At 42.7% G+C, this 10,727-nt stretch overlaps 1 protein-coding gene across 1 annotated transcript in view; it reads left to right on the forward strand.

Moving 5' to 3' along the window:
• Positions 1–10,727, forward strand: part of ak5 (adenylate kinase 5) — a 68,333-nt gene that overhangs the window by 54,018 nt on the left and 3,588 nt on the right. Inside the window, exons 11-12 of the mRNA XM_017410816.3 lie at positions 4,000–4,163; positions 10,175–10,291. Coding sequence (XP_017266305.1) covers positions 4,000–4,163; positions 10,175–10,291 — 281 coding nt within the window. The remainder of the gene's footprint in view (positions 1–3,999; positions 4,164–10,174; positions 10,292–10,727) is intronic.

The raw sequence follows: 10,727 nt of genomic DNA on the forward strand, positions 1-10,727 counted from the left end.
GTCATGTGTCTTCTTTGTGAGTTATTTGGGGTTATTTTGTATTTCACACTACACAAACCCACAAAGAAGACACTAGACCGCAGAAACGGTGGCGAATCACTTTAGAAACAATAAATATTGGGTTAAAGTTGCGGGAAAGTTGCTGTGTTTTGGGCAAAGTTGCAAAAAGTTGCGATTTCGCGGGGTTTGCTTGATTTTGCGTTAATAGTTGCAATCGCAACATCGCAAAATCCTGGAGGGTCTGATTATTGGTGACATACCAGAGTTCAAAAGAGGACAAATTGTTGGTGCACGTCTTTGTGATGCATCAAGAGCCACGGTGTCCAGGGTGATGTCAGCATACCACCAAGAAGGACGAACCAGAGGAAGCCGTCTATAAGGGAGTTTCCAGGTGTTTCAGTTTCATTGTCTAACTCCTGTTCATTTTACCTGTTACAGCTTTAAGGGAATCAGCTCAAAGGAGGGCAGAACTCACTCATTTAATTACTTTGTTGGTTTCGTTTGTTTGTTTTTTTGCTCCACGCCCGGCTGTCCGCCTTCCTCAACGTCTCCCATCTTCATCTTCATCTGTGCCCGCTCTCTAATTTATTCCGTCTGTCACTTTGCCTCCTATCATGTGGGACGCCTGAGCCTCGGCTGGAGATCCTTTTTGTTCGTCTCTCCTGCTATCAGCCCATCTGATAATATTCATATCAAAAAGAGAAACGATTCCAGGTCAGATTAAAATGCACAATCACAGCGAGAGCCTCATCGTTTTGTGACGACTATAATGGTTAATTTAATCAAAGCTCTTTTGCTGCTTAAACCGAACAAGCTGCCTAAATTCAGCGAACAAGAGGGACTCGAAGAAGACGAATTATAGTCTCACAGTTCGTTAAAAGCCTAATATTCCCTGAAGGAATGCCTATCGCCCGCCAGATCATTTAAGATCATTTTATGGTCAAACATCACAATATCACATGATCTCATGTGATATCATGTGGTCTGTTTGCACTTGAAGCGTAACCATTTTTGTGTCTGCTAAGGCCAGTTAACTGTGGCGGCCATCTTGAACTCAGTAGCCTCTTAAAGTTAACGAGTTTTGGATGTACAGTCGATGATGACATCCTGTGAGTTTCACTGAAATCTCTCCAGTGGTTGTTTGTTTTGTCACAGTTTTTAGCCCTCAGAGTACATGTTGTGAATGACTCTCAGCTACTACCACACCAGGTTTGAGCTCAATATCTGTAAAACTGACTGAGTTGTCAGCCATCTTGAATTTGTTTGACTCAGTTGTACGTGCAGATATTTAACCGGTGGTTCGTGAGATATTTTACAAACAAACACACAGACACAAGCAGAGACATTACTACCTTTGGTGGCGGGCGATAATGATATTCATCGCTTAAATCACACGTGTCAAACTCAAGGCCCGCGGGCCAGATCCAGCCGTCTGTAACACTTCATCCGGCCCTCCAGTCTGGAACAGATCGAGTCTCTGATTCTTATTTTGCTTAAAAAACTGAGCCTAATTAGTGAAGTTTTCTCTCGACAGTGACTTAGAAGCCAACAATATATAGTTTTAATTTCTGTATGATCAGGTTTTTGTTGATGGCTTATTTTTAAAAATCTGTTTTAATGTTAAAAAATTCATTTAAAAGCTGAGTGAGGCGTAAGAAATAACAGCTAATGATGAGCTTTTTGAAGTTTGATCTATCTGTCTGTGTTTATTAAAGTCTGTTTGCTTTAAATTCTGTATAATCTGTAACTGGGAAAAGGTCATTGATATTTCTATATGAATGATTTAACATAATACATCTAAAACCAAGGTTAATTTATGTAATTTTTAACAAATATTGATCGTAATTGGCCCTTGGCTAGGACCAAATGTTTAATTTTGACCCCCCTGGCTTAAATGAAGCTTTAAAAAGGATCCAGTTTTCTTGTGTACAGAACTCTGAGGCCTTAATGACAAAACCTTTACATTTATGAATTAATGAGCTGCTCTGACTGATTTAATCGGCTAATTTAAAGCTGAGAGGTTAAAGCTGACTGAATCAGCGATGACCTTATCCCTGATTTCCTCTCAGAGTTCACGGCCGTCCCCCCCCCGAGCGTCTCTGTGAGTCTCAGAAAAACGGAGACGAGGACATTTGTTTCCGAATGTGAGCAGAGGGCAGCGGCTCTCGAACTCAAGGTGAATGCTGATGAATACGGAGCTTTTATTACTCGGCCCAAGGCTGCATTTGATGAACTGCTGCTTCACGGCCGTGTCGAACATTTCACCTCGCAGGGTTTTCTGACCTCAAGTCAAAACATGAACGTATTCACTAAATGTTAGCTAACTGCTTTGGCTTTATATGAAAATGTTTGCCATCTCGCTGTCAGTTTAGGAGGTAGATTAGCAGATAATGTGTCTCAAGAGTGAAATCTAAATTTGAACATGAATAAAGTCCATTTCTATGTGGACTAACTGTGTCCAAGACCTGCTGCTGAAAGGCAGAGATTAAAGTTTTTCATCTTCTGCCAGTTTTGCTTTAAAAGACTTTGCTTCAGTCAGGATTATTTTGGACACAAAATCAGTTTACGTGGCTTTTTCTGGGTTGAGTTAAAGAGAGATTAAGTTGACTGATTTCACCTGAATACACATATATATAATCATTTGTGACCCATGCTGAACGGTGGAGAGTGAGATGAACCCAGAGCGCAGACAAAGAAAACTTATTTTAAAAAAATAAAAGCTGATATGGCAGCAAAAATACAAATAATAACAGAAATGCAGAGTCAGGTAAGTGGGCATGAGCAACAAGCAACAACGAACCAGCGAGGAAGTGACCAGGATTTAAAACTGAGGGTCATTAGGGGAAGTGAGCACAGGTGAGTGATTACAATTAGGAACAGGTGAAGGTGGGCGTGGCAGGAAGACAAGAGATAAACAGAGGAGAAGTGAATGACGACAAAAAAATAAAGACACACAGTACAAAATAAATAAATAACAATATAAAATGAAACTCAAACAGAAGCATGAATCAGAAACGAGAAAACAGAAAAACAAAGAACCAAAAACAAACTCAAAGATACTTGAATTCATGACAAAACTTTTCTAAATGATACAAAATTTGTCATCATCAGGAATTTCAGCCATATATTTGGAAAAAGGAGAATCCTCCGAGCTTCACAACGATGACAAACGTTACATGAAGGGATTTCCCGGCGCTACGGCAGCCAGCAGAGAAAAATGGTCCATTTCGAAGGAAATTATAAGGATTTTTTCTGAAGACATGTCTGTTAGAAGGGATTGGGATCGTCTTTATGGAATCATTTTTATGCAAATCTCAATTACAGCAAAAATCTATATTTGCCAGCATGGGTCACATATAACAATATATAATACAACATAGGATGATGCATCAGCATGTGAAAAATTACATAATACAATATAAACCAGGGGTGGTCCAGTCCTGGTTCTGCAGAGCCTCCATCCTGCAGGTTTTAGGTGTTTCTCTGCTTCAACTCGCCTGGTTGAATGACTGAGTGATGAACAGGTTTCTGCAGAGCTTGAAGACCTGCTGAAGAGCAGAGAAACATCTAAAATCTGCAGGATGGTGGCTCTGCAGAACCAGGACTGGACCTTTACTGATAAACAGAGGCTGCATGAACAGCAGATTTCATTTCAGCAAATTTAAGAACTCCAAATCCCTCGTCTGTAGGGAGAGGTTGATATAAATTTGAATTCCATCAGAACCTGCTGGATCCAGCGTGTTGGAGGCTTGTCTGTGTGCGGTGGTTACTGAGTGTAATCCCAGTTCTGGTTGTTGTTGGAACAGATAGTTGGAGGAAACGATGCTCACCCTCTCCCTTGTTATCTCCTGTTTCCCTCTTTCAGCACCCTCACACACACTCACGATCCACTTCCTATCGTCTCCCTCGTTCCTGCTCTTTTCTCACCTTTCAATTTCCTCCTCGTCTCCCCTTCAGTGCGAGGATATTGACTGGTCTGTGTCTGTGCATGTCCCTCAGGTGGTCCGGGCTCGGGTAAGGCCCTTCAGTGCGAGCGGCTGGAGGAGAGGATGGGCCTGCGGCGCGTCACCCTCGGCGACCTGCTGTGCAGCGAGCTGCAGTGTCACAGCGAAAGAGGGCGCCACCTGCGGGATGCTCTGGAGAGAGGAGAGAGACTGCCTGAGGTGGGTGTGGTGCCACGGACGTCATCTCTGAAGGGTTCCTTAAAGGAATGCATCTCACCGACCACCTTAAATGCCAGAAGAAGAAGATTATGGTCAAATCTTATAAACATCGTGCATAATATCGTCCAAAATATCGTGCAAGATTTTGCAAAATCTGTGCAGGGAGTATGTTGAGGATGACTCTCTTCTACTACCACACCAAATTTTAGCTTAGCATTTGTAAAACTGACCGCTTACGGCCATTTTTGTGCTTCACAGTGTTGATTAGCTGTAGCAGCCATGTTGAATTGACGTGACTCCAAAAGCAAATCAGCTGTAGATGTACAGCCAATGATTAGTTATTGAGAAGTATAACACATTTCAGCAGCAAGGCATTCAAAGTGCTTTACATAATAAAACATCAGTAGAATTACATTACAATCATCCAAAAAACAATACAAAAAACCCCCACTAATGTTCTAATAATATTTTGATAATATTTTGTTCAGAGCAACTGAATTTGTTTGCAGACTACTAATCAAAGGGAGCTCCAAACAGGTGAGTTTTCAGCTATGATCTAAAGGAATTTAGTGTTTCGGCTGTTTTGCAGTTTGTTCCAGATTGATGGTGCAGACAAACTGAAAGCTGCTTCTCCATGTTTGGTTCTGGTTCTGGGGATACAAAGTAGACCAGAACCAGAAGTGCAGGTTGCAGTGTAAACTAGATAAGGGATCCTCGTATCAAACACAAACAGGTTCGTGTGGACAGGAAGGACTTCATCACTAAAAAGAACCCTCAGTCCAGAGTTTACTCTTCTGTAGCCGTTTGGGTCAGACCTCGAAAACACTTTATTTTAAATTAAACGGATTAAACATCTGCTACCACCGCACCAAATCTTAGCTGGTTTTGTTGGCTGTGGTGGCCATCTTGAATTGGATTATCCATCTTCTTCCTCTTATCCGGGGTCGGGTCGCGGGGGCAGCAGCCTAAGCAGGGAGACCCAGACTTCCCTCTCCCCAGCCACAGGCCAGCTCCTCCGGGGGAATCCCAAGGCGTTCCCAGTCCCTCCAGCGTGTCCCAAGCCACCTCAGCTGGGTTAGGGTTCAGGATTAACGCTGTGTAAATGTACATTTTAACAAGCACTTTCTGAAAGTTTCCTTCCAGTGGTTCACAAGATGTTTTGCTGACAGACAAACAGCAGTTAGTGATAAAAGTTTCAAGCGAACGTGTTGCGCAGGAGCCGATCGTCAGCTACTACCACAGCAAATTTCAGCTCAGTATCTGTAAACCTGACTGAATTAGACCCGTTTTTGTGTCCTTTAAGGTCAGCTGGCTGTGGCGACCATCTTGGACAGAGGTTAATCAGTTGTAGACGCATCTCCGATGATTAGTTTCTGCTGACAGACAAGACGCCACATTTTTATCCACCTTCGCCTTTAAATACTGGGCAATAAAAACGCTTTAATGTGACTTTAATGATGCTAACTTGTACGCTGACCCTGAAGTGTTTAAAACTCTTCATGACGGGAAACAAAAAGCGCACAGACCCACAGGAGACCCAAGATCCGATTACTCGTTTTCTCAAAACTTGTGAAAATTAAAAAACAGACACATAAAGTCTTAATGGACTCTTTGCCCGACTGTCTAAAACTAAAAAGCCTGAAACATTTATTAGAAGAACAGAACGAAAACACAAAGATATGAAAATATAAATTGCGTGGGAGCTGACGGCACACATCAGGCGAGGAACACCGGGTTCTAACAGGAGGATGTCACCCGGACACTCGGTTCTTTAATATGAAAAATAAACATCGAACAAACGAGGACGGACTCTTCTTGAGTTCAGTATTCTGTTCGGTTTCCTCCTGAAGCAGGTTTTTCCGTCCACAGATTCCCACCGTCCAAACGAGGCTTTAATCACATCATAAAGGTGACAAATAGTCTAATTTTTACCTGCAGAGACTGAGAGCGCTGATTCAGTCTGCTGCAGAGGACAGGAAGTTGGTTTACGTTTTATCTGTGATACAACTTGCCCGTCACTCACACAGTCGTCACAAAAACTGCTTGTTTTAGACGGAGAAGACTCAAATTTCTGTCTGGACTCGGCAGTTTTAAATAAAGAACTAGCTATGCATCATTTTATATTGAGAAATGATGGAGTTATATCAGTTTTTTCCTTTAAAATAACTTTATGCGCTCAGAGTATGTGTTGTGGATGACTCTCGGCTACTACCACACCAAATATTTGCTCAGCGTGACCAGGACTGGTTGAGTTATCGTCCAGCTGTGGCAGCCATTTTGAATCGGGCTGAGTCCAAAATTTAATCAGTTGCAGACGAACATCCGTTAATTAGTCTCTGAGAGTTTCGTTGAAATCTGTCCAGTTGTTCACAAGTTATTTCGCTAACAGACAAACAGGGTTGACAACAACAGTTCTTGCCAAGGATTTAAGAAAAGGTGTACTGCAATGTATTGTGCTCAGAGTATGTGTTGCAGGCGATGCTCAGCTACTACCACGCCAAATTTTAGCTCAATATCTATAAAGGTGGCTGAGTTAATGAGTCATTTTTGTGTTTTCTAAGGTGATTTAATTGTTTGTAGATTAGCTGGCAGAGAAATGACTCTAATTTCACAGATATTGAGCTAAAATTGGGCAACAGATACTCCAACCTCACAGTTTATCTTATAACTGGGTGTTAATTTGGATTGTTTTCAGTCATATGCTTTAAACTCATGTGGAAAACCTCCCACACAGATTTACTTTATCAACTCTGGACAATAACTAACCGCCGATAATAACCGTCGGCTCGTCTTACGGCACATCAGGGTCCCATGTTCTCCATCATGTTGTTGTTTTTTGTTTGTTTTGTTTTAATAAGTGAGGCAGAACTGGCCGTCAGAAGTGGACGTTGCAGAGTTCAGGAGGTTTGATCCTGAGATGAGATCAGCGCTCGTCCTGCACGGCTCTCTGCTGACCGATAAACTAATAACAACAACCGCTGTTGCCTGGCAACGTAGACGGTGCAATTTTTAATAGGAAACATTCCCCGTGTGTGTCTGTGTGTGTGTGTGTCTGTGTGTGGGGTGTGTCGATATATGTCTGTATGTGTGTCTGTATGTAGGTGTGTGTCAGTGTGTGTCTCTTTATGTGTTTCTGTGTGTGTTTATGTCAGTATGTGTGTGTGCATAAGTGTCAGTAGGGGTGTGTGTGTCTATGTATGTGTGTATCTGTGTCTGTGTGCTTGTGAGTGTCAGCATATGTATGTCTGTATGTGTGTGTCTGTGTGTGTTAGTATATGTCTGTCTGTATGTGTGTGTCTGTGTGTGTTAGTATATGTCTGTCTGTATGTGTCTGTCTGTATGTGTGTGTCTGTATGTGTGTGTGTGTGTGTGTGTGTGTGTGTGTCAGTATATGTATTTGTGTGTGTGTGTGTGTGTAAGTCTGCGCTCTGACAGGAACAGCTGGAGGATCTCTCTAATGGGACGTATCGTTAATGTTTCATGGAGGAGGTTTGAGTTTTATCGCTCGCTGCCAAAGGCGAAGGCGGACGATAATGACTTGTCCCGGTTTAAAGTGAATGTTTATGTTTAGTGTCTGTTAGCAAAATATCTCATTTCACTTTAAGGTAACTTGCCAAAAGTAATCACTGGAAGTTCATCTACAACTGAATAACTTTTGGACCGATTCAAGTTCGCTGCCAGAACCAACTGAACCTAAAAAACAAAAAATAATCCAGGTAGATAAATCAAGGTTGAACCCTGAGAAGGACGCCAACTCTCCCTTTTTTCTACCTCTGAGTACAGATATGCAACAATAGGAGAAACTGGGGACCCCGTACCATGGTTCTGCCCCCTCCATGTGTGAAGTGGGTTGACTAACGGGGCCTTCCTGAAAGCAGATATGAAACTCAAACAGGACTCCAGCCAGACCCCAATCATGACGTCCCGGTGGCTTTCAAGCCCCCAAAGAAATACTTTACAAGACTGGTTCAGCCCTAAGATCCGGTCCCCCTGATAGAGTCAGGAGGTCTGCGATCAGTTGTGCAGCCGCCGGCCAAAAGGATGAAGAGCGACATCATCAGGCCAAGACACTGAGGTTTCCTCCCACCTGCAGGCCGGCGGTCACTCTTTCAGGGATGATGGTCTGAGAGAGGAGAGAAGGAAGCCATCTTTGTGAGGAGGACCCAGCCGCCGTTAATACGAGGATCAAGCAGCCATCAGGGCTCTAAACCAGTGGTCTCCAACCCTGATCCTGGAGGGCCACCATCCTGCAGGTTTTACTTGTTCCTCTGCTCCAACACACCTGATTTGAATCAGTGGGTGATTAACAGGCTTCTGCAGAACATGAAGAGGTGATTTAACCACTGAATCAGGTGTGTTGGAGCAGAAGAACGAGTAAATCCTGCAGGATGGTGGCCCTCCAGGACCAGGGTTGGAGACCGCTGCCCTAAACGGTCGGTCGTTAGAACGACGGTCCTCCTTTTTTAGTTTTGGGTGTCACGACAAAGTGTTTCACTCTGCGAAGGCGCTGATGAAGAAGATAAAGGTTTAAACAAAGAAGAACCCGTCCAGAGGTCCTGACTCAACCATGTTAGTTTCACAGAGCAGCTTTTCTTCGACAGTCACTTTCCTGGACAACATTTAACCCTCCTGTTGCCTTCGGGTCAAATGAACCCAAAGTTAAAAAGGTTTCTCCACCTCTCTCTCTCTCTCCTTTGAGGACTTCATGGGGTTAAAAACATCCAGTAAAGTAAAAACTGCGCGGCTTTTAGCAAACACGGCTTTCCGACTCGTAATTATCACCAGCTAGCTACAAAAAGCCACATTTCAACAGCGCAGATCCTCAATGCATTCATCTATTCTCATTTAAGTAAAGAGAACTGCTGAGACGAACTAAAAGGACATTTTAATTAGCAGCTGCAGCTATCAGCCTTTTCCCATTCCGCTCAGTTGTTTCATTCCGAACAGCGAGGAGAGCAGGTTGGAGCGTCTCTTTATTAAGCAGATAAATCATTCTCTGTCTTGGATGATATCCCTAATATTCTTACCCGTTTAACCGAACATTATGTGTAATTAACGACGGCGCATTGCTGTGCTATGAATGATTAGGAAATATAAAATAATGATGGCAGTTTTTGTGAGATTTTACTTTAAGTTACGTTTGACTTCGACATGATGTTTGTTTTTTTATCTATAAACGCTGAGAAGCTGCAGAGTAAACGATGTTTCAGCAGGAGCCGAAAACAGAAGCTCAGCAGTTTTATGTTATTTTTTTAAAATGCATTTAATTTCACTAACTTGACGTGCATTCAAAGTCTTTAGCAGGATGCAAATTAGTAAACAACTACCTGATGTTATAACTGCAGGAATTAAATTAAATATTCTTTGAAACATTTTTATAGCAGAATCATGTCTGAGCTGAGAACAACAAATACGACCAGCAGAGTCATGATGCTGAGCTCAAAATGTTCATAAACCTTAATAAAGTATCATATTATATATAGTAGATCAAACAACCTGAAGATTAATTTTGAGATCTTCAAATAAAATTCTCCCATTCGCTACAGTGTTCAAAGTCTGTCTGTTAGCAAAATATCTCATGAACCACTGGATTGATTTTAATGAAACCTTCAGGAGATAATCATCGGATATACGTCTAAAACTGATTAGCCTTTGAAGCCAACCAAATTCAAGATGGACACCACAGCCGACTGAACTTGGAAAACACAAAAATGGCTCTAACTCGGTCACTTTTACAGATATTAGGCTAAAACCTGGTGTGGTTGTAGCTGAGAGTCCATCCCAACACATACTCTGAGGGCAACTCGTCACACAAGATGTTTGCTTAAAACTTTTTGAGTCAGTCCTGTTTGTGTGTTAGCAAATTACCTCTTGAAGAGAACGACACCCCTGACATCAAGTTTTGTCCTTTAGTTTTTGTTATTTAGATTGAGGTGAGTAATTTGCCCGTGCATGTGACGTTAATAATACGGTTGTTTCAGTCACACATTAAATGGTGGTTATATCTGCAGGAGACGCTGCTGGAGCTGCTGTGTGACGCCGTGGCCTCTTCGGTGCGACAGGGAAAGGGTCTTGTCGTCAGCGGTTTCCCCAGAGACCTGAAGCAGGCTGAGGACTACGAGGCCAAGGCGAGTCCGCCGGGGCAGAGAGCAGAGCCGCGGTCAGAAACTCGAGCCAGAGACAGGAAAATGTGAACGAGTCAGGGAGTCAGGAGGAAGCAAGGGCGTAAATCCCATCTCATTATTGGGGGGGACAATAAACCAGACCCTCCAGGATTTCACGATGTTGCAATCGCAACTATTAACGCAAAATCAAGCAACTTTTTGCAACTTTAACCCAATATTTATTGTTTCTAAAGTGATTCGCCACCGTTTCTGTGGTCTAGTCTCTTCTTTGTGGGTTTGTGTAGCATGGAATACAAAATAACCCCAAATAACTCACGAAGAAGACACGTGACGTCACTTCCTGTTAACATCAGAATGCCGGGAGCGTGCAGGAGCAGCGACTGAAGCCAAAATGTGCGCTAATGCTTCACATTTGCCCACAAAGATTTCAGCAAACCAG

Source organism: Kryptolebias marmoratus, linkage group LG20 (assembly GCF_001649575.2).
Source record: "Kryptolebias marmoratus isolate JLee-2015 linkage group LG20, ASM164957v2, whole genome shotgun sequence".
NCBI lineage: Eukaryota > Metazoa > Chordata > Actinopteri > Cyprinodontiformes > Rivulidae > Kryptolebias > Kryptolebias marmoratus.